We start from the raw sequence: 25,389 nt of genomic DNA on the forward strand, positions 1-25,389 counted from the left end.
TTGATTCACGCTATAATCCATGCATAAGCTGAGATTCAATAGATAAACTTTGCAAAAATAAATGAGAGAAGCTATTAAGATAAACCGTGAGCACGGAAAGTGTTTCTTCCAAATCAAGCAACTCTAAATTAAATAGCAAATAATAAGGAGCATGTGGTTTTTAATAAGCTCTCCATAGTGGGTTACTTAAAAATAGTTCGGAACCACTAATTACATAAATTAAAAGTATTAGAGTCTTTCATTTATCTGCTCGGTTCATATGTTGACAAATTAAACTGCATGTTTAGAAATTTAAAAAACGTAAATGAATATTACATTCTTTTATTAAATTATATTTTTTACAGGAGCCCCTTGACTATTGAGATTTCTATTTGAAATCATATATTTCTCCTCAACGCTATGTTTGCCTTTGCAAGGACTCAATTTAATGGATTCAGGAACGACCATTTGCAGTTTAACTCCGTCTCTCTGTCACCAAACCCAGGACAACAGGAGTATGCAAAGAATAACATCATAATGCCAACTGTGATCATGTCCGTTTGTATAGCAGTGACTGCGGTTTCAAATGCTCTGGTGATGCTGTGTTTTCTGGTAGACCAGAGTCTAAGGATTCAGAGTAATTATTTCCTTCTCAACTTGTCTATCTGTGATTTCTTCATAGGTAAAGAAACATTGTAAAATAATCACTGACCAGGATTATATCTATATATAAATTCTATCCCCATTTCCTTTATGATTGACTTGGTATCCAATCTGTCTTACACTTCATTTCCACTTCAATTCTGTGTTCTTTTGTTGTCGGTATTTTGCATTTTGCCGGTGTGATTTGGATTGTTTTTTTTGTGTAGGTGTTGTGGTTGTCTTGCTGAACCACTGTCTTGGGGATTTGTGTCTATATTGGCTTACAGTTCTGCAACTACTGTTTTGTTATAGTGCTGTGGCGTTGTTTTTGGTATTAATGGGCTCAGTTGTTGGGTTTATCAGTTGTTGGGTTTATTACACTCAACTACAACCAGTCTGCTGAAACATACATACAAGTTATTGTCATATATTACCTTGACTGCAAACAAACTTTCATAATATTGTGACACAGGTTTTCTTTCTGAACACTACACTGTTCCTCACCAATGACACATAATAACACTGACAAAAAATTTTTTTGTGATCCAGTCCCTGCAGTCTTTTGTAAAGTCCAGAGTGGTACTGTATGTGTGAACAGGACTAGCCTTCCTCAATTAAATTTCATTATTAAAAGTGAAACTGTTTATGCCACCCAAGGGTCTATTTATTAAGTTTAAGCACTGTGTTTGCATCACAAAGGTATACTAATTTGCTTTCTAGAGCTAAACTTGTTTAGTGGTGGAAAACACCAGAAAGTAGCACAAAGCAGCGCATTGTACTGCTTTGCATCACTTAGCGCAAAGGGAGTGTACCATGGGTGGTGCACGGGTATTCCCATGCAACCTGGTTCTCCTTTCTTTTCTGACTTTGAATGTGTGCAGCACTATATAGCAAGGCGGGAAAAGAATTAAAGGGAGTCTCAGCACAGTAGTTTGCACTGGAAGGGTATCCCTCCAGTACAATACCTATGCTTGACTCACAGAGACACCCTTGCTGTACGGTGAAAAGGTGCGTCCGTGACGCACAACAACACATTTCTGCCCCAGCGCTCAGGAGACGGGAGAAGAGTACCATATTTCTGTAAATATGGTTCTCTTTTGCTCTCTCCTTCTCACATGGTGCAGATTTTTCAGGTTCTGCACTGCATGAGGAACTAGCAAATTGGGGCCCCAATGTTTTAACTCCCGTCTCTGAATTCCCTATGCTAACATTCATTAAAACAATTATTCTAAGCTCAAACGAAGGACCAGATCCACACAGGTTTAGCTACAGGATTAACAGACCAACGCTAATTGCCATTAGTATTTGTTTGTGCGGAAAAGTAATGGAAAGTAGCAAGAAATGCTTCTTCGCTTTACTTTGAATTAATGGGCGTTACATAGGTGGTACATGGGCATACTCATGCTTCTTGACGCTGAACCCTTTCTACTTTATTTAGTACACAGGGTTTAACGTTAAAGATGAACGCCGCTGGAATGCAGGTGTTAAAAGGAGAAATGTGTTAATTTCTCCTTTCTTTTTCTACTTTGCATGCCTGCTGCACTGTGATGTACACATACAAAGTAGGAAAAGTTTTCAAACTTTTCGAGCCATAGTACTTGGTACAGGAAGGATACATTTCTTGTACAAAACCTATGGTAGACTCAGGCATGCAGCATAGCACTACAGCGCTAAGTTGTGTGCCTAGTCCACAGCAGCTGAAATCAGTGCCAGCACTAGGGAGATGAAAGGAGAGTGCCATGTCTCTGTGAACATGGCGCTCTCCTGCTCTTTCCCTGTCATGCAATGCAGTGCAGCCTCTTTGGGTGCTATGCTGCATTGAGTGGCAACTTTCAGAATCTTGGGCTGAAGATATGGGGGCATATTATCAAGCACGGCGTTAACAATATCGCCGTTTTAGCTGCAGAAAACTGCCGCTAAAACGGCGATAATGGGCTTGATAATACACCGTAGAGAATTCCCATAGAAGCCCATGTTCACACCAGAACATGGGCTTCTATGGGAATTCACAAGGGCATATTATCAAGCCGATTATCGTCACTTTAGCGGCAGTTTTCTGCCGCTAAAGCGGCGATAATGTATACCCCGTTTAATGATAATATGTCCCATAGTTTTATATAATACTTCAAGTTAATCTTCCTGTGACTGATGAATACTGTAATCATCAATATTTTTTTAGGTACACTTTGTAAAGATTACCAGATTGACTATTACTCATCAGCCTCAATTTTCAGTCAGGGTTAAGGTCGGTAGTTTTCCTTTAGGAGGTTCATTATGACTTGCATTCGCAGAATCAGTGCTACCACCGCATGCGCTCCCGGAAGCCAAAGCCGCGGAATTCCATGTGTTGAGGCACTGTAACCTTTATTTCTGTAAAGGACAATTATTACAATACCAGCACTGTGCGAGTTCCAAATTTGGGATGGAGATCGCCTGCATGGGCGTCCGCAGGGAGGGGCAAGGAGGGGAGCTTGCCCCCCCCTGGAGCGACCCTCCTTGTCCCCCCTGCGGACGCCCATGAAAACCGTCACATCAAGACGGGGTTCTCACTCTTTCCTCTCCTTTCTTTTATTTGCTTCCCTGTGAAATGGATCCAAAAAAGAAAGACCCTTTTGCTGGAAATGTCATATTTTTCTGACATTTTTATTCCAAAGTGCAGCATTGGGAATAAAACACTAAAAACATGAAAAATAGATAAATAACTAAATAAAGTAAGACAGAGTGGTAGAAAACTGACCAAACTGATTGTATTCACACTGAAACACAGTAGCGCCACTTTTACAGAGTTTGCCAGTGAAGTACAGAGTTTGCCAGTGAAGCGCTATTTTTGTTTGCTTGTCTTTGTTTTCCCTGGACTTGGAACTAGTGCACCAATCCTGGAGGTACTGCAATCTGTGGATTGGAAAACAAAATGTGTGCTGCGGCTCTGCGTCCAGGGATGTGGTCTTTTTACCATACTGCTTACGTTTAGTAAGGATATAAGCAATGGCGATTGAAATGGGTCCATTCAGGGCCCTGTAGTCGTGTCCTTAACTTTTCAGGCAAAAGCACTCACTGATTTCTGAATAGTGAGTGTAAAAGCATTACGGTAACCATGTTGTTCCTGCTTACATTTTTCCATGGTTTGCTAAATTTTGCATTCCCTATAAGTGTTTGCTTTTTCCAGGATGTTATTACTTATTTTTTTTGTAGGACGCATATTGCTCTTGACTAGTGCGGAATTTAAATTGAGCGGACAACGATTGGGTTGTAGTTGGAGACAGTGGGAGTTTTTCTCAGTGGGGCAGTACGGTGTTCAGTGGGGGAGAGGATGTGACACTATGGTCAGAGCTGCTGAATTTGGAACTGGGAACCTGGTTCAGCCTTAATAACCAGTCCACCAGACCACTCTCCTGCGAGAGCACAATCACATGCTAAACCTTAGAAGGCTTCGCAACACCTTAGAAGTCCTGGTGTCTTCGCACCAGCAGGTGGACCCCAGCATGACAAGTGTAGGTTAACCTTCAAGGCTTGTCCACCACTATCCCTACTGAAGTTCACCTCCAGTCTTGCGTGCAGGCCTATGAAGCAGCACACCCTTGAACAACAGTCACTGAGGTCACAGGACCCTTGAGAAGGGACAGCTCTAGGGCAGTGCAACCAGTGTGACCACACCAGGTGCTGACTTTAGGTGGAGGCATCATGTTTTCAGGTATATTATGGTTTAAAAACGCTTGCTGCCTCCTTCCTGGCCTCCAATTTTCAGCAACAATAAAAATGTCATGATGACTCTGGTGATTAATGTTCTTCCTGGAGAGAGATCAGAATTTTGTCTAGTGGAAGTTTTGACTCATGGAAAGGTAGCTCAGAGGGTTAATGTACCGGCTGCAAAGAACATGCGCCTTGCAGATCACAAAGTGCACATAATGTAAATAGGTCAGTGGGCTACTCCTTTTGTCAGAGAGATCCTTTTGTTACTTGCAGTTTATAAGTTAAAATCCTAACTTAGAACAGTGAGCTATTAACTGGCATCTAAGAGCTGCATACAAACTGCAAAGTATAAATTAGAGCGTTATGTTCCCCACCCCCCTCTCCCTCCAGTCTTTGATTATCCTAATGTCCCAAAAAGTGTTCTTTTGGACAGAAATGAATTCTGATTATGAAGGAGAACCCCCACCATGGTATTACGTTTTAAATTCCGGGTATGGTGTTTCTCCAGACCAATCACTATAAAACTATGCGGGCTACTAGTATGTTTGTCATGTGACTCCTACACCTTGAAGTCCTTAGTCTTATGTAACATTTTCTATACAGTGATTTACACATATATTGATTGTCTCTGTGTAATGTGTGTGATGTAAAGTGCTCTGACACTCTACAATGGTAAGAGTGCCGCTGTAAATCAAATTAAATGCATCTGAGAGAGAGTGGTTATGGAAAATGGGGGGCACAGTTAAAGGGTGGTAGTGAGGGAATCCATGGCAGAGGTGGTCATTGGGGGGCACTAACAAACATTAATGCACAGGACACCACCAGTGCTGTGGCTGGCCCTATCCTTGAGGCCAGTCTGCCTCCCCCATAGGTACCTCCAATGGCCTTGTTTCAGTAATAGTAGCTGCAACTCACCAGGGATTGGCAATGCAGGATTTGCACGCACACCAAACTAAGTTCGCAAATTACAGTCACCGGCTTCATTCACAAGCACTATTAACATGTGCTGCCTGCTGTGGGGACACTTGGATTAATTATGCAGCAAAGGATGACAACATTATGCCATAATGTTGACTAAATTATGCATTAAAAAAAAGTCGGCAGCGTAATGCACTATATTTTCAGATATTTTATTATTTTGACATGTGTACACATGCCAACAGTCTCTGGAAAGATTTTGCCTTATTTGTACCAGTGTAACATACGAAGGCAGCAGTAAGAAAGGTGACCAGTCAACCTTTACAATAGGCCATCCACTCCGCAGCAACACAAGTCACATTTTATATTAACTTTTGATATGATTGAGCTGCAAACAATTTATTAGTTTAAATGGTCAGATCATGCAGCAGGTTTTTCATTATGAGGCAAATATGGCAGAGCCATAATTTTAGAGAAAACATTTGAAAACTAGGATATTTTGCCATTAATGTTTGAACTGCTGTTGTGGAAAAAGGGAGTAGTGCTGATGACAGAAACGCCATGGCTCAGAGACAAATGGCTTGTCTTTCCACATTTTATCGTATTTGGTACATTCTGTGATTAGAGGCATATCCCACTTTGTGAATATATTTTAATGTCAATACCTCATTATAACCTTAAATAATCATATGTATCCATTGGTTGATTAAACTGGGCAATGAAATGCCAAACAAATACAAAAAAATGGGATGTCTGCGCATTCTGGCCACACCTCTAGCTCCACCCACAGATCCAATCCTTGGGTTATTCCCGCCCTTTGATTCTCCGCCCACTGTTCCCCTACTTTTTTTCCCCCACTTCGACCACTGTGTAAGACTCAGCATCCCTGGACCAGTGATGTGCCGCCACTGCGGGCACCACATGTGCCACACATTTACGGTGTCAGGCTTCCGCGTAAGGGAGATGGCCATTATTGAATCCCTAAACGTGTCAGTTTGACATTGACTACATGTAGAGGGACTCTAAGTTTCTTTTAAAAAATATAGCTAACATTTGGACCTATACATTTTATTTTGCATAAATTAATTGATTGTGTGTAAAATTTAGCAATGCCAGGGGAATTCTAGTAAAGGAAGCACCCATTGGCGAATCACTAGCGTGTGTGATTGCTGAATTATTTATTACTAACTTTGACGTTGTGCTTTAACTTTGGATAAAAGTTATCATGAATTCTAGCACCAAGAAGCCAATATTGGTAAATATGTGTGCTACAAATAATTCCTAACATACACTGTGCATACAATATATTTAATCTGGTGCTTTAATCATAGGCTGTTTTAAAGTATTCTGATAAAAATCGAATCGCGCTGAAGGCAGCCTTGATTGGTGTTGGATTGAGGACCCGGAAGTCTTCACACCTAGCACACAGAGATAAAGCACCTTGTCAGAAAGTTTAGCATTTTCCCTACAGGTGGTGTTTGTTGGCCTGTGGCAGGGTCAGTCACATATCCTGGATTCCTGGGATGTAATTGAGTCTATCCCAGTTCTGCGCCCCAGTGTTTCTTGTGCCCCACCTGGCACACATCATGTAGGAGGATGGTGATGATGTTAACATTTCCCCCCCCCCCCCCCCCTGGAAAATTGTCTGCGGACGCCCATGATCGCCTGCCGCATGCAGGCATTCAACTCAGCATTAGAAGCAGATAGCAAGAAAACGCAAATTCACGCTCCAGTAACATTAATGAGGCAGACAGTTTGCAAATCATACTCTTGCTGTGCATGGCCTTTGTTCGTCCCTCTCTCATGAAACAGAGAGGCTTGTAGAGAGCACAATTTACAAGCATTGGCAAAGCCGGTTGGTCTAAAGTTAGCCACCAGTCTTTTGACAATTCTTTTTTTGCTTTCTCAGCGTTTTTGGGAAAACGTTATTGTTTGGCAATCTAAAAAAGTCATAAGTTGAAGGCAAAGGTTTCCAAAGACAGAGATGTAGAGAGGCTCGAAGGTAAAGACAGATAGAGAGGCTTGCAAAGACATAGAGAGCGGATAGATTTTCTAAGCGGTAGGGTAAAAAGATTGATTAGAGATATGATAGGGTTACAAAGGTAAATATAGATCAATAAGGTTGTGAAGATAGATAGGGTTGTGAGAATATATATTTGGTATAAACACAGCTTTAATTTCTAAAATAATATTTAAATATCTATGTAAGCACGATATACAAGCTGACTTAAAGCATATTAGAAAGCAATATAAGCATAACAACCTGGCTAAATGTGTGTACCAGCACAATTGTAGTCTTCAATTAAGATGTATACCTGCATGACATACAGGAGAGCAGTAAAAGATGTACTTCACTGAGTGAATAATAAAAGGAGGACAGAGAAAATGTTCAAATTAACACAATCTGGTATGCTTTGAAACAGCGGCAGTCAGATAAAGAAAGGTCAATGTTAAGGAATTCAAAGCAGCATTAGCAGAGACAGGAACTGATAACGTTGGAATGTGCCCTGTGCTTACATCTGATTGGGGGCTGTAACACATCAGGCTGTAAACACAAAGTGAACACTCAACAATAATCTGAAAACAAAAATACTGGCACTAAAGGAAACTGACTTGCAGATGTGCTTGTGGGGAAAGATCTAAATGCAGTCACTCAAAGTGCTGTTAACAAGTGGCTGAAATAGGTAGACTCATTGTCCTGTGCTGTATGCTGCAAACAAAATGTGAATGACACAACAACTGACCAATGGATGAAGGAAACTGGCCTCTTTAAGTAAGTATATTATACATATACCTTTAGTAAAATCAAAAGATATTGGCTAATGTCAGATCTGAAAACATATGCTGAATCCAGCATCTTTGGAGAAACATGCCCTCTATATTGACTTTGGTAAACCACCTAAACCAATTGGGACAGGCATCTTGAATCCTGGCGTGGTATGGAAATTCTGCCACTCACCATTTCCTTAACTTTCTTTGGACTGCTTGCTAAGTATGTTTCAAGGAACAGGTAAGTTGGTGTCTGGCCCAGGGCTCCGCTTTTTGTGGAGGCCCCTAATTTAGGGATTCCTGAGCTTTCCTTGTTCACCTCTTGCAATACTGGCTACAGATGAGGCATTGTTAAATGCAAAATGCTGATGTTCATCATTACTTGTAGTTTTTTTTTGTCCATGTGTTGTCCATGTGTTTAAGTGTTTGATGGAAGATTGTATTCCTATGCCCTAATGTAGAGTGGTGTGGCTCACTGGTTAGAGGTGGCAGACTCAGAAGCAGAGGTCGGCCCGGGACCAGGGTTCAATTCCCGACGCGGCAGGGTCTTGGGCCATGGTCAGTGGACTCGATAATTCTCGCCTCGGTGCCTACTCCAACCATGGGTCCCACTCAGCAACTCTGGGCAATAGCTTGCTTAATCTCTACTAACGGCCCCATCAGCGCCGGGGATGCTTGTCTTCACCTTGGAGATGCCCAGGAGGAACCATCTCACAGGGAAAGCCAGGATGGGTTCCCCAGCGGTATACAGCGCCGGGACGCCCCTTTGCTGGGGCAGGTGTGCGCTTTACAAGTATACAACATTTTAACATTTAAACTTTGCAAAATACATGTGAGATTCGAAATGAACTGTTTGCTAATAAAAACATGACTTTTAACCTATTGTTTCTACATAGGATAAGAGCTCAGTGATAATCATGAGAAATCTATGTGGTATTCAAGTATTCCAAGAGATCTGGGCATTATGGGAGTGGATTAGTTGTATTGCGATACGTTTTTATTAGTTGAAAAGATTGCCATCCACAGGTGTATTCCACACTCCAGATGGCTTTGTAGAGATATAACAATGACTGTTCTTTCCTAAGTGTCTTTGTGCTGAGGTTTCTATTGCTTGCTTACCAAATAGCACATTTACTGATGGTGGGCTCGATTCACAAAAGTAATCTGAGACAAAATCCTAACTTTATGACTTTGGGTATTCACAAAAGTCATTTAGGAGTAGTAAAGTTATGATTCCTAACTTTACTACTCCTCAACTGAGACAAAATCCTAACTTCACAACACTTCTGTATTCACAAAAGGCATTTAGGAGTTGTAAAGTTAAGATTCCTAACTTCACTACTCCTAAACTGAGACAAAATCCTAGCTTTACGACTTTCAGTATTCGCAAGAGGCATTTAGGAGTAGTAAAGTTAGGATTCCTAACTTTACTAGTCCTAAACTGAGAAAAATCCTAACTTTACAACTTTCTGTATTCACAAAAGACATTTAGGAGTAGTAAAGTTAGGAATCCTAAAGTTAGGATCCTTAAGATTGTCCCCCTGCTGTGTTTTTCATAGATTTTACAACCTACAGAATGCAATGTATTTGTGTGTTACACATGTGTAGTTCTGGGAGATCGCAAGATGATACAATCTGCATATTACCTCACTTTAGTGTGTGGGATTCTCCGCTTGAGTGGACTGCAGTCTCTCTTTGCAATACATTTTTTTTTAAACACAATTTTACTATTCATAAAGCAGCACAAGTTATACATTCTCAGCACGCCAAGGAAATTAACACACTATCATCATGGAAATAAAATACCAATTATTGGGGAAAGCCGTTCAACTCCTTATAAAATTTGTATCTAACTTAATACATTCTCTAAAAAGCCACTCAATTCATGTATCTAATATTCATAAAATCTAACATAAAAATCAACACAGATTTAAAACTCTAAAAGAAGCTAACTAAACCTGCCTAGGAGAGCTTTTAATTGCTTTCATGTAATTACTCAGTGCAATTGCTATCTCGAGATTGGGCAATTCTGTAAGTAAAGCTGCCGCTTGAGGCCATAACCTTGTATCATATTTTAAAAATATTGGGCTAAGGTATTGTTTACGCTGGTCTAATACTGTTGGGCAGTCTAACAAAATGTGCATTATGTCACCTTTAGTACCCAGTGTACATTTACATGATCCATCGCGAAGTAACATTTCAGCTTTTACTTCTTTGTTTACCAGCCAAGGATTAATGCCAATTATTAATCTTAAAATCTCCTTAGAGGACTTGCGGAGGTATAATCACGCTAAAGACTTTTAATAAAGGTTTATGGACATGTCTCCATAGTCTCGCATACATTTTTTCAGTCCAAAGATTGATGCAAAGGCTTTATCTTTCTGTGCTTCGAGAAGAGTGTGCCACTTAAGAGTACTATCAAACCACAGTCCAAGATACCGATATTCCTTAACTGTTTCCAATTGCACGTCTCCTAAAGACCAAGTAAAACTGGTAGCCTTTTTCCCAAAACATAACATTTTTGTTTTGTCCATATTTATGGTTAAAAATTTCCCTTCACAGTACTGTCTGAAGGCCTCTTGCTTCCTTCGAAGGCGAATTTCGGTCTGGTCCAGTATCACCAGATCGTCTGCATACAATAGACAAGACACTTTCTTACCGTCCATTCTTGGGCTAGCGCTTCTATCAACTTCTAGGGTTGCAGGTAAATCTGCCAAAAAGATTGCAAAGAGCAAAGGGCCCAGTACACAGCACTGCCTAAGACATTCTTGATTGCTATGTTTGGCGTCAAAGCGGCTCCTGTATCTCTAATTACCTGTTCCCAGTTTCCGGTATGTAGTTCTTTTATAATGGCCAACAAATTTTCTGGTATGTTTTTATTGACTAATGTCTGCCAGAGACAGTTCCTGTTGACTGAATCGAACGCAGCTCGAAAGTCAACGAAGCAGCAGCACAATTTGCCGTTTTGTTCAACTGACTTACGGGCCACTGCCCAAAGGGCAAAGCAGTGATCGATCATAGAGTGGCCTTCTTTAAAGCCCCCCTGTTCCACTGGTATGATCGAAAACTGCTCCACCCAGTCCTTCAGTCTATGCAATATTATTTTCGCAAAATCCTTTTCCCCTATATCCAATAGATTAATTAACCTATAATTTGGTGGTGCAGTCATATTAATCTTTTTATGCATGGGTCTTATTACTGCCCCTTTCCAGTTCTTAGGTATTTTGCCTAAAAAAAGGATAGCCAAAAACATGTGGGAGAAAAAACTCGCCCACCAATTCAACTGTGTTTTAAATATGGTAGCTAGTTAACTTTGATTTCGCTATTGTATTTTTTACGTTTGATTCTGTGAAGTCTGCTTTTAATTCTTCCATTAGCCCTTGCCAGGGTTCAGGCCCTCCTTTATCAAGTACTCTACAAGGGCTATAGAGTTCCTTCAAATATTTCTCCCATGTAGCCTCCTCTACTACACAGTTCATTGCCCAAACTGTGTGGTCGGCACCAGCTTGTACCAGTTTCCAGAACTGTTATGTATTCTCTGTTTCAATAGCTTCCAGAAGATTTTCCCAACATTTATCCTTATACACTCTTGTTGCTTTGGTAATTAGCTTTTTATATTCTCTTTTCAGTTTTTTAAGATATATTAGTCTCATCTCATAACGTTTTACTTTAATGCTTATAGTTACTTTCCTTATCTCTCTTTTTTATTTAGGCATTCCATAGAAAACCATTTATGTTGTTTTCTTGTTAATGAATGTTGATTTATTTTATCTTTTGTTCATTCAATTCTAAGGCATTGCACCACTTGATCTATGTTTTCTTCATACCATTCTAGATTTTGCCCCAAAACTACCTTCTGCTGTAAATTCCCTAATTTTTCTATATATATTCAGCCGTTAATCTGGTGGTCACTCTTTTAGGGTACTCAATTTGCTGTGGGATTACTTTATCTCGGGGATGGGGAAGGCCCCCATGCATCTACAAAAGCTGGGGGTTATGGTTGCTACCTTCCCTTTGAAGTATCTCAAACCCCTTAATGAGAGAAAAATTCCAAGCAAACATGAACATATAATCTATTGAACAGTTTTGATTGCCTAGTTTAAAGGTTTTCTGTGCAGGGATATCCTTTTCTAATCTTCCGTTCAGGCAGAACAGATCCTTTGTCCCTAGATAGTTTCCTAATGCATTGTCCTGACTTAAAGGTTCACAGGCTAGAAAGCGTGCTTGTATTATTTCATATGCCTCCAAAATTTCGCTATGCCAGAGATCTACCTTCTTTGGGAACAATTTGTGATAAAAATCCCCCATAATAAACAATATATCCGACCCATACCTTTCACATAAAAAGTCTAAGTCTTCTTTAAAATACTCCAGCTCAATTTCATATTCCTTGGTGTCCCCCCATTGCATATACACATTTATGACAGTTACATTTTCATATGTTTTGTCTAAAATCAACAAAGATAACCTACATGCAAGTACCCATCTACATTTTACATTTAATAATATCACGTTCTTTGCAACTTTTGTAGACAGGAGGGTCATGATTCCTCCTGCAGGGCGCCCAAACCTTTTTTTCTTTGCTGGTCTGTTGAGCTGGATGAAACCGTCAAAGGTTGGGGTTTCGTCGGATAGCCAAGTTTCTTGCAAACATAAAATTCCCACATTCTTTGCTTACTGATTTATATTTTCTTTTTTTATTATTTCTTTTAGGTCATTTATATTCCACGATATGAACTTAAGGCTATTCAACACCCCATCATCCTATTTTACCTCACTTAAACCACCATCTTCTTCCATGCTTTACTTATGCCACTGAGAGGGGCCTGCAGGGCTACTTCTTTGACTCCAATTACCCCAAGAATGATCAAGTGCTGAGTTATTCACTACTATATTCAAATTGCCTGCACCCCCTTCAATCTCCTCCCATAACCTCACTTGTCTCTTACCGAGCCCTGCATGGCAGTTTAGAAAGCCACTACCTGGATTAATATTTTTCTCTAATTCTTTCTCTGGTATTAACTGTATGCTTTCCTGCTGTATCTCCCTCTCTGCTTTCCAAATTGCCTATCTTACTAGTTCTGAGTAAACTAGCACGCTTGAGATTTCCTTTCGTTGTATGTTTTCTATAAATCCCACCTGTCTCAGATATTTTGTTCCAATACCTCTCAGGCTTAGACATTTTGAGAATGAGTATAAGAGTTGGGATCTATTTAAAGGTACAACCTTTCTTGTTTTTTTCCCCTTTTTTTCTGGTTGGGCGGGTTCAAAGTACAGCCACCTATTACATCCAATTTCCATTTCTAGCTTAGGGGATTCTATACCTGACCGCACAATTTTCTTCCATTCTATCCCGCCTTGTTTACTGTTTACTTCTATTTTCCCTTGCCATTGGTCTAATTTATCTTGATTTTGATTCTTCTGAATTTGTACATTATAACCCAAATTAGTTGGTTTTGAAGTAGGTTTTGATTTTGATAGCTCCTTACTTAGTCCCTTGCTAACGCTTTCCTTTGCTTGGGTATTTAGTCCCTTTCTCTTATTCTCTTCTCTCACGTTCTTAAGAGGTGACATTTGCTGTGGGGTTATTATTAAGTTAGATTCTTCCACCGTTTCCCTTTTACTTTCCCTTTTTATCTACTTTTTCTTTCCTCTTTCTATATAACTTTATTTTTAGTAGACCCCTCAGCCTCAAGAGACTGTATCTCAGATTGTCTCTTTTTTTTATCAGCATTGGGCATTTGGATACATATACACTATGTGGAGTTTCTATTGTTTCTATACCCCCATTCTTTTCTGTCGACTGTGGGTACAAAACAGGCCTCGTCATAGTTGGCATTTGCCCTCTGATTCCTTGCAATTCATCTTCAATCTTTTGTAAATGTACCTTTTGGGTTTTGAACAACCCATTATTTAACATTGTGACTTCTAATATCCCCTGAAGGGTTTTTTGAAGCATTAACAGTAAGTCCATCATTGAGGAAGAGGGAGTTGAGGAGATATCGGGGTCCTGTAAACTGTTCCTCTCTAAATTGTCTCTTCTCTCAGATCTCAGTGTCTGCTGGTGCATTTGAATTATGTTCATTTGTGGTCATGGTGCTTTTGGGACCGATACATCCCCCCAGTCAGATCTCGGCCCTTCACTGTCAATCTTCGTTAAGCCAGATGCTTCCAGTTCCTGCACCTGCAGCGAGAACAACTTAGGTGACTAAGACAGCCGTGGACCTGTTGTGTATTCATTTTGACTGAAAAGGTAATGACTTAATGACTGTGATGCCTCCAATAATTCTTCGCAGAGTTCTACTGAGTCGTTCTCATTCTGCTGCTCTGCTTCACCTTCCATAGGCTTAGTAGGTGGAACTACTTTTTTGTAGTGTTTGCCTACAAAGTCCTTTATTAATTTGGAGGCTGCTGTACTTCCTTTATTATCTTGCATAGATTCTTTTGTGACGTTTATACCTTTTTTGTTTTTTTCTCTTTTGAGCTACTTCTTTTGTCCCTTTTTGGGGGCTTTCCAAACTCTCCTGGTTCTCTTCTAGGGTTCTACTCTCCATAGAGGGCTCTCTCCTTTCAGGGATTTGCTCTATGGGCTCCTTGCGATTTTTCTATTTCCTTTTTGGTGCCATTATACTCATATAAGAGGCGTATCGAAGATATAAACAGTAGACTTTTGCTTGCATAAAAGTTCCAATTTATGATGCCTTACTCAGACGTATTTAGTAATACTGGAGATTTTTTAAAAAAAAATATTAAAACTCTACAACATACACACACTTACCTCTGCTGTGCCTCAGCCCGCCATGCCTACCGTGACTGCCACTTTTTACTTGCTTCCAGTGTACTATTCCCTGGTTAGTATGCCTGGGGCCTCCTCACCTTCCTTGGTGACTTCGAGGGCAGAGGAAGTTCAGCAGTGCAGCATCTTATTCAAAAGTTCCTTTGCCGCCTTTACTTCCTCCTTCCTTCCAGCACCCGGGAGTTCCCGGGGCTGGCTGCCCCTTCTTCTCCTGTTCCTGCTCCCCCGCTGTTTTTTGGAATGGGCGATTACCGGCAGACTTTAATTGGCACTCCAGGGGTCCCAAATGCCTGCCTGATCCACCGGTTCGATATGGTCCATGCACTTAGCATTTTTCGCTTTTGTTAAGGTGCGGTGCGGCAGTCTGCTCGAGTCCGTATCCTCGTCCGAAAGCTCCTGGGGGCGGCGCTCACAAGGCCTTATGGTGTCATAGCATCGTGGCGTGGCAAGACATTCTTGGCAGCGGGGCGACAACAGCAGAGAGCCCAACGTCTGGCTCAAGCGCTTCTTTGGAAGACTTCAGTTTGGAACCTGCAAAGATTGGACAATCACTCGCACCTCAATCTTTTCCTGATTTTACTGTTTATGGTTTCCTTTGGTTAAACTCTGCCTTCGGCACTGCTCGCACGGATTGGGTGGCCTTGCCCAATCAGATGCAATGTCAGGAGGAGTTATTTGTTCCCTGTGGCCATTTCAGGCCGGTTGCAGTGCCGACACATTTATCTACATTTTACCTCACTTTAGTGCATGAGATTTTCCGCTTGTCTGGACTGCGGTCCTATTTGCAATTTGTTTTTATAAAAGCACAATATTTTCCTGACTTCACTGTTTGTGTTGTCCTTTGGTTAAACTATGCCAGCAGCACTGTTTGCACTGATTGGGTGGCCTTGCCCAATCAGATGTGCGGTCAGAAGGGCCAGTTGTCCCCCTGGTCATTTCAGGCCGGTTGCAGTGTGGACACAGTAATCTGCATTTTACCTCACTTTAGAGCATGAGAATCTCCACTTGTGTAGACTGCAGTCCCGTTTGTAATTAATTATTTTTTCAAAACAATCTTTTCCTGATTTTACTGTTTGTGCTTTCCTTTGGTTAAACTCTGCCTGCGCTACTGCTTACACTGATTGGGTTGCTTTGCCCAATCAGATGCGAGGTCGGGAGAAGCCAGTTGTGCCCCCCGGACATTTCAGGCCTGATCGCAGCGCGGACACGGTAATCTCCATTTTACTTGACTTTAGTGTGTTGGATTCTCCGCTTGTGTGGGCTGCGGTCCCGTTTGCAAGTTCTTTTAAAAAAAAACACGTTTTTTTCTTCATTTTACTCTTTGTTCTTTCCCGATCAGATGCGAGTTCATGCGGAGCCAGTTGTGCTGCCCAGCCATTTCAGGCCGGTTGCAGGGTGCACACAGTAATATGCATTTTACCTCCCTTTAGCGTGTGGGATTCTACTCTTTTGTGAACTGCGGTTGAGTTTGCTAATTGTTTTTAAAAAAACAAAATCTTTTCCTGATTTTACTGTTTGTGCTTTCCTTTGGTTAATTTGTCAGTGGCGCTGCTTGCACTGATTGGGTGGCCTTTCTCAATAAGATACAAGGTCGGGAGGAGTCAGTTTTGCCCCCCCCCCCCCCCCCCCCCCATCGGCCATTTCAGGCCGGTCACATTGTGGATATGGTAATCTGCATTTTACCTCTCTTTAGTGTGTGGGATTCTCCTTTTGTGTGGACTGAGGTTGTGTTTGCTATTTGTTTTTTTTAAAAACACTATCTTTTCCTGATTTTACTGTTTGTGTTTTCTTTGGTGAAACTTCGCCTTTGACACTGCTTGCACTGATTGGGTGGCCTTGCCCATTCAGATGCAGGGTCAGGAAGAGCCAGTTGTCCCCCCTAGCCATTTCAGGCCGGTCGCAGCGTGGACACGGTTATCTGAATTTTACCTCCCTTTAGTATGTGGGATTCTCCACTTGTGTGGACTGAGGTCGCATTTGCAATTTGTTTTTGTTTTTTAAAAACACTATTTTATCCTAATTTTACTTTTTTTGCTTTCCATTGGTCAAACTTCACCTGAGGCACTGCTTGCACTGATTGGGTGGCCTTGCCCAATCCGATGCAAGGTTGGGATGAGCCAGTTATGCCCTCAGGCCACTTCAGGCCTGGTCGCAGCACGAACGCGGTAATCTGCATTTTACTTAACTTTAGTGCATGGAATTCTCTGCTTGTGTAGACTGCGGTCCTGTTTGCATTTTTTTTTTTTAAACGATCTTTTCCTGATTTTACTGTTTGTGCTTTCCTTTGGGTAAACTCTGTCTGCAGCACTGCTCACACTGATTGAGTGGCCTTGCCCAATCAGATGCGAGGTCAGGAGGAGCCCGTTGTGCCCACCGTCTATTCAAGCCTGGTCGCAGCGTGGACATGGTAATCTGCATTTTACTTAAATTTAGTGTGTTGGATTCTCCACTTGTGTGGACTGCGGTCCCGTTTGCAATTTGTTTTTAAAAAAACATGAGCTTTTCCCATTTTACTCTTTCTGCTTTCCTTTGGTCAAACTCCGCTTGAAGCCCTGCTTGCACTTATTGGGTGGCCTTGCCCAATCCGATGCTAGTTCACGAGGAGCCAGTTGTGCCCCCCGGCCATTTCAGGCCGGTTGCAGCGCGGACACGGTAAACTGCATTTTACCTCCTTTTAGTGTGTAGGAGTCTCCTCTTGTGTGGACTGCGGTCACGTTTGCTATTTGTTTTTAAAAAAACACTATCTTTTTCTGATTTGACTATTTGTGTTTCCCTTGGTTAAATTTTGCCTGTGACACTGCTTGCACTGATTGGGTGGCCTTGCCCAATCAGATGCGAGACCGGGAGGAGCCAGTTGTTCCCCCTGGCCATTTCAGGCCAGTGGCAGCACGGACACGGTTGTCTGCATTTTACCTCCCTTTATTATGTGGTATTCTCTGTTTGTGTGGACTGAGGTTGCGTTTGCAATTTGATGTAAAAAAAAACACAATTTTATCCTAATTTTACTGTTTGTGTTTTCCTTTGGTTATACTTCGGCTGTGGCACTACTTGCACTGATTGGGTGGCCTTGACCAATAAGATGGGAGGTCAGGAGGAGCCAGTTGTGCCCCCCAGCCATTTCAGGCCTGGTCGCAGCGCGGATGCAGTAATCTGCATTTTACTTTATTGCATGAGATTCTCCACTTGTGTGGACTGCGGTCCCTTTTGCAATTTGTTTAAAAAAATAACTCAATCTTTTCCTCATTTTACTCTTTCTACTTTCCTTTGGTTAAACTCCGCTTACAGCCCTGCTTGCACTGATTGGGTGGACTTGCTCAATCAGATGCAAGTTCATGAGGAGCCAGTTGTGCCCCCGGCCAATTCAGGCCGGTCGCAGCGTGGACACGGTAATCTGCATTTTACCTCCCTTTAGTGTGTGGGTTTCTCCTCTTGTGTGGCCTGCGGTCGAGTTTGCTATTTTGTTTATTTTTAAAAACACTATCTTTTCCTGATTTTACTGTTCGTGTTTCCTTTGGTTAAACTTCGCCTGCGGCACTGCTTGCACTAATTGGGTGGCCTTGCCCAATCAGATAGGAGGTCGGGAGGAGCCAGTTGTGCCGCCCAGCCATTTCAGGCCTGGTCGCAGCACGGACGCAGTAATCTGCATTTTACTTAACTATATTGCGTGGGATTGTACGCTTGTGTGGACTGCAGTCCCTTTTGCAATTTGTTTTTTTTTAAACTTAATATTTTCCTTGTTTTACTATTTGTGCTTTCATTTGGTTAAACTCCGCTTGCAGCCCTGCTGGCACTGATTGGGTGGCCTTGCTCAATCAGATGCAAGGTCACGAGGAGCCAGTTGTGCCCCCAGCCAATTTCAGGCCGGTCGCATCGTGGACACGGCAATCTGCATTTTACCTCCCTTTAGTGTGTGGGATTCTCCTCTTGTGTGGACTGCGGTCGCGTTTGCTATTTGTTTTTTAAAAAACACTATTTTTTCATGATTTTACTGTTTGTGTTTCCTTTGGTTAAACTTCGTATGTGAAAATGCTTGCACTGATTGGGTGGCCTTGCCTAATCAGATGCGAGGTCGAGAGGAGCCAACTGTGCCCCCTGGCCATTTCAGGCTGGTCGCAGCACGGACATGGTAATATGCATTTCACGTCACTTTAGTGAATGGAATTCTCTGCTTGTGTAGACTGCGGTCCTGTTTGCAATTTGTTTTAAAAAAGAAGAAACTATATTTTCCTGATTTTACTGTTTGTACTTTCCTTTAAATTCTGCCTGCAGCACTGCTCGCACAGATTGGGTGACCTTGCCCAATCAGATGCGAGGTCTGGAGGAGCAAGTTGCGCCCCCGGCCATTTCAGGCTGGTTGCAGCGCCGACACAGTTATCTAATTTTTACCTCACTATAGTGCATGGGAGTCTCTGCTTGTGTGGACTGCCATCTTGTTCGCAATGTGTTTAAAAAAAACAAGCTGATTTTACTGTTTGTGCTTTCCTTTGGTTAAACTCTGCCTGCGGCACTACTTGCACTGATTGGGTGGCCTTGCCCAATCAGACGTGAGATCAGGAGGAGCCAGTAGTGCCTCCCAGTCATCTCAGGCCGGTCACAGCGCGGACACGCTGCTGGAGCGCTGAAACCACACCAAAGGGAACCCCGTCTGTGCCAGGACGGCACCAGGTACCCAGTTTATTCAGACACCCACTGACAGTTATTGTCACTGAGAACCACAATAAATCAGGTCTGAGACCCAGTTGATAGTGTGTTCTGTTGTGAACACTGCAGCTACAAAATCAGAATTTAGGGTCATGCTGCAAGTCCACCTCTCATTCTTTCAAACTTCTCAGCTTGAACTGTCGCTCTTCAGTAAAGCACCACACTGATGTGTTTGACCTGATTCAGGAGGAAGGACCTGATGTTCTATTTCTGACTGAGACTTGGCCTACCTCCGTCATGCAACGGTTGCTGAGCCCCAGATGGTGTTACCTCAGGGCTATTCAATAAAGAAACTGAATAGAGAGAACGGCTCGGGAGGAGATATAGTGATCATCTGTAAAAACTAAATATGCCTATCATGTCACTAAATAGTTAATCTCGAATTGTGATGGTGGACTCTTTAAAATCTCTCTGAATCACAATTTCATTCTGACAGGGCTGGTCCTCTATCCCCCCCGGACAATCAAAAATGTTTACAGAAGCGCTTACCCAGTAAATTACCATTCTGGCAACTATATCCTCTAATTTTAATAATGTGGGGGATCTTAACCTCCACTTGAAAGACAGCCAGGGTGGTGAGATTACCAATTTTCTGGTGGACCTGGCAGCCTGTCAACTACTAGAATCCGTTCCCAGCTTAACACACTTTGCCGGCCACCTACTCGATCCTGTGTTCTCTAACATACGTCCTGTTAAGGTCCTTTTTTCCCTCCCTATGGCATGGATGAACAACTATCTCATTGCCATGGCACTTTTTGGCCACCCTCACTCACTTATCCTAGGCTCATCTTAAAATGCCCTTGGCATAAGTTGGATGCCAACCTTCTCGTAGACACTCTGCGCTCCCAAACACCCCAAGTGGGTGATGATGTTGAAGCAGCTAATAGCTGCTTCCATGAATGGCTCACACATTCCCTTGATAACATACCCCTGCAAAACCTACGCCCTGCTGCAGAACCTATACTAGCCCTGTAGCCCAGGAGGGACTGGATAACTGTTTTTCTACTATGAAAGGAAAACACAGGCCTGTGTTTCTAGAATGGTGGAACTATCAAAAGAGTTGGTTAAAAAATCATCTGTTCCCATATAATAACCAGATGCAGTTTGTTGAAAAAGAGGAGTTACATCTGTATCAAAAGAACTGGAAGCTACAACAAGAGGTGAAGCAGTAAAAATGACATCATCTGCATTAGACTCAGCAGCAAGTCCAGTACTCACTTCCATCGTACGACTGGCATTAGAATAAGCATTAGGAATTAACTGAAGTTAATTCTCTGCAACACTCCCCAGCAGAGGAAAAACAGCTTCAATGTTGCTCACAAGCTGTAGAGGAATTTCCTGTATGGCAGCGAGCAGAGTTAGGGAACTACCATAGAGTCCTCGTAGCCTACTGTTTAGAATAAGCCACATGATATAGCTTAATGTGTGATAAATAGAGACAAAACAATTATCTTTATAACTAGCAAGCATTGGCAATATTACTGTTCTTGTACCTTGAATGCCAAGGACTGGCACCAATGCACAGTATAATGGGCCAAATTCCTTTTTCACCACAACTTTTTCTCCAGGTTGTGGAATCCATCCTGAAGGTGCTGATTGCTCCTTGATTCCGGAAGAGGCAGACGTCTTGAACCGTACATTTGATTTTCATCACAGAAGTGTTGCAAATCCTGTAGGACCGCAAAATGATCATTTATATTAAAGGGCATAGCTGCTGCCATGATTTCTGACCATCTGGAACATACATGTTGATGCCCAAAAATACATTGCATGGTGTCTGGCCACCCAGAGATCATTAGGGAGATTATTAAGCTCTCTTTGTAACCCATATAGTTGATGGATCCAGCCATGCCCTGAACCTAATACTGTGTTAGTTAAGGATTGCTTTACGTCACGGTTCATCCTCTAAACTGATGAATTTCCCTCAGGATGATAGGGGAAAGAGTAATGCACCTCTACACCCAGGAAAACCATAGTATTCCTGTATGTCTTAGAGTCAAAAAGAGGGCCCTGGTCAAACTGGAATGTAGTGCATGCAGGTGTTTTAATAAAAACTTTCAAAGCTTTAATAATAGTGCGAGTGTCAGTTGAATGTTTTGGCAACATCTAGAGGAACCTTGAGTAAGAATTAGCAGTACATAGGATACATTTAAATTCTCCAACTGAACTAAGAGGGCCACAATGGTCCAAATAAATTCAGCAGAATGTTTTTTGGGGGAAATCAACAGGTGTGTCTTTGGTGGATGATCAAAAGGTGTGTCTGAGGTACAACTTACAATCTGTAACAAATGTCACAACAAAGGTCATACTTCTTGACCTGTTTATATAAGCCATGCCAACAATAAGGCTGAAGTGGTAATAATATTGTGTCCTCCACACCTGCATGGGCAGAAGCACCTCCTTCATGTGCAGGAATCAAACAATCACCAACCCCTGGAATTGTAACATAGAGACCTTTTTGTTGTCCAATGTGAACTGGAAAAATCAGGATGAATTCATTCATGTAATGATTTAATGTGCTGTGAATATTCAGGTATAAACTTTAAGAAATCCTGATAAGGATAGCAGTCTCTTTAAGGTTTTTGCTGGTTGTGACAGAGCTTATTTTTCTAGGAAGTGTGGTGTAAGGCTTTTTGTCCTTCATGGATAAGTTTGCATTATAGAAATAGAACACTCAGAAATGCTATATTAGATTTCTGAAAGTTAAACTTGTAGCCAGATTGAGTAAATCCTTATATTATGCGATCCACTCTGGCCCAATGTGTGTTTAACTCATCACCCATCAGGTAGATATCATCTCCATACTCCATAGGTCAATGCATCTGGGTCAATATCATGCAGAACTGACACAATGTGGGCTGCAAACAGTCCTGGGCTGTTCTTATATCCCATGTTGAGTCAAGTAAAGCAACGTTAAAAGTTTAGCACCAAAAAAGGCAGTACAATCCCTGTTTTCAGGGGCCGTATTGTGGCAGAAAAAAGAATGGGAAATATCCAATTTTTTTTACATTTGTTACGAACTATATTATTTATAAGTGCTGTAGAGTGTGATGTTTGCATTGTAAATGTGTGTGTATCACTATTTAAATGTCTATACTCATAGACTTTGCAATATTATTGATCCAGTTTTAAAACAGGAAAAAGGGAACTGTTCATTTGAGAGACACAGGGTGCAATTACTCCCTGGTATTGTAACTGTGAAAGTATTTCTTTAACATGAGCTTTAGCATCCTGTTTTATTGAGTATTGTGGTTGCACTCATGGATGTGACCCTAAGGATATAACCTGATAAGGAGAATCCTTTTCCCAACGTATAGATTGTGATATAAAACTCAGGCTTGTACAAGACCCATTCTGCTGCATACAAGCAGGGACTAGCATAGAAAATGATGGGATAATCTGTCTGGAGGGGCTACAGTCCTCTCTGGGGTTTCAACTGTTGCATATTGATCAGTTACTTTCACTGCCAAAAACTCATGGAGCTACTGGCACACTATAGTGACCTCTGCTATGCTGTCAAGGAGAGTCATCACCCACCTCCTTTTCAGAAGGAGATTTCCCAGTGTTTGTGTCATACTTTGACATAATGGACGCAACCTTCTTTTTCTGAGATACTGAAATTCAATATCTGTCGACCCAAATCCTGGCTAGCTTACAGTGCCTCATCTGAACTTCTAACCTTCCCAGAGTAGCAGGTGAATTTGGAAATCTAGAACATGACCCTCTAGTCCTCATGGAAATTGTGGAAACAGATAATCACCTTCCATCTTGCACTCATGTATGCCCTTAGTAACCATAAGAAAGACACAACGTTTCCAATACCTTTATTGAGACTATTGTGGTCTATTTTGAAGCTAATGTGCTGTGATCACTAGGCAGATGAAACTAAACAAAGTAAGTAGCATTACTATCAGGATGTAAAAAAGAAACATTCCTATCATGGAAAATGTGAGCAAAGGGTTATATTAGTGCTCTCTGGGATTGGAAAAAGACCCCATTCCTGGTGCATATAGTTAGGTGATCACATCGCTAGTGTAAACTCAGTTAACCAAGGCTGCATGTCATGCCATGCAGGCATTCATTCCAGGGTCAGTGTCTTTGCAAGAATTTCCTTCTCTGTTCCCAAGGGGATGAGATACAGTTTATATAGGATCCACAGTGTTGGAAAGCTGCTGCCGTGCTACTATGGGAAACATGCATCAAGCTAATTACCGGTCTTCTGCAAATCGGCTCCTTTGCAACCAGTAATTAGCCATTTGGGATTCATCAAGCCCAAACCCAAGCACAAATAGGTAATCACAAAATGTTGCGAATGCATTTAGAGAATTACAATTTGCGTAATTCTTTAAATGCAATGCAAGAAGCAATCTGAGATTGCAAATAAGCATTAAGGAATCTCAAATTACCACCAAGTTCGTGGTAATCTGCAATTCCTTTGATAATGCTAGTAATTGCATTTTTCTAAGTGCTCTGTGGTGCACATACATGCCAGTTTTGGGGTGAATCAGGGTGAACTTTTACCCCCCTTTCACACTTGAATTTGCATGATCAGTTTGAGATTACCTTTTTGTTAATTGCAAATTGCGAGTGGTTTCCCGTTTATTCCTATGGGCCTCTAGGCCATAGGCCCATAGGTATGAATCGGAAGGCAAGAAAAGGCATTCCCTAATGGCAAATCATAATTTGCGATGTGCTAATAGGGAATGTGTAGGATTCACAATTTATTTAACGATTCCTGTATGCATAGGGAATTGCGAGTCCCTAATAACGATTCCCTAAAAATCGCTATTAAGGAATCACTATTCCTTACATTGATGCATGTGCCCCCATGTTTTTATTTGTTGAACACATAATTTTATTGGTATTTTAATAAAACATACACAGCAATACAATAACTGTTACTACTTACCCCAACTCCCCCCTTTAATCCAGTCCCCTGTGCAGCATATAGAGACACATCTTAATTCACAAAGTTCACTGTTGTTTTACATATACTAATTTGTGAAGTACATTTCTACTCAAGTCCAAACTTTTAAAGGACTCTAATTAATGAACCCACATACATACCAATAAACAGATCTTAATTTGCAATTGACACAGTTCATTTCTATTGCGAACTACATTACTACTCGTTTTAGCTGTGCTACTGTGTTATGTCTAAAACATTAGGAGCTGTTTCTGACTCCAGTAAAGAAAACAGTATACAATGTTGTTACGTATTCTAGGCAACCATATATGAAATGTCCAGACTGAATCCTGGAAGAATAGCTGAATACCAAGCAACACGTACAGCGTATTGAAAAAATAATGTCACAAAAACAAATGTAGTATGTGTGGCAGGGCAAGCAAAGGGAGCCTAAAACATCTAATGTGCAAAACTAAGGGAGAACCAAAGTGGGCCTAAAAGGGGAATAACTACAAAGTAAGGAGATGCTCAGTGCATTCTCAAAGAAGTGATGAGAAACTCTATGTGAATTCCACTTGCACCAAAAGTTTGTTAATGCTACAGGATCCCAACATTTCTTACATCCAGAGGCTATGCAAATATTTAATGAGGCGATTATTGTAAATAAAAAGCTCACAACCGTCACCAAATGTTCTCCAGAAGCAGTCTTTGTCCATCTGATCAGTGCCCTACTCCAGGTGTAATATGTGGCTCTTGTTTTGATGTCTGTCTTCAGCTTTTCTGGGGTTATACGGGCACATGCATCAATATTGCATTTTGCGATTCCTTAATTGCGAAAAATAAGTAAACGTAAACAAGGAATCGCAAACTGCAATGCATCAAGAAATCACTATAAAAATAGCGATCTCTTAAAATTCCTTAATTGCGATTCTCCAATTGAGAATCGCAATTAAGGAATACCTCCCCATTCATTACTATGGGCCTAGAG

The 25,389-nt window shown here is 41.4% G+C and overlaps 1 protein-coding gene across 1 annotated transcript in view; it reads left to right on the forward strand.

Annotated features, from left to right (window-relative positions):
* Positions 1–399: 399 nt before the first annotated feature.
* The window catches only part of LOC147724056 (histamine H3 receptor-like), an 82,031-nt gene continuing 57,041 nt past the window's right edge, over positions 400–25,389 (forward strand). Inside the window, exon 1 of the mRNA XM_086917983.1 lies at positions 400–661. Coding sequence (XP_086774109.1) covers positions 400–661 — 262 coding nt within the window. The remainder of the gene's footprint in view (positions 662–25,389) is intronic.

Source organism: Lissotriton vulgaris, chromosome 4_1 (genome assembly GCF_964263255.1).
Source record: "Lissotriton vulgaris chromosome 4_1, aLisVul1.2, whole genome shotgun sequence".
In the NCBI taxonomy this organism is placed as follows: domain Eukaryota; kingdom Metazoa; phylum Chordata; class Amphibia; order Caudata; family Salamandridae; genus Lissotriton; species Lissotriton vulgaris.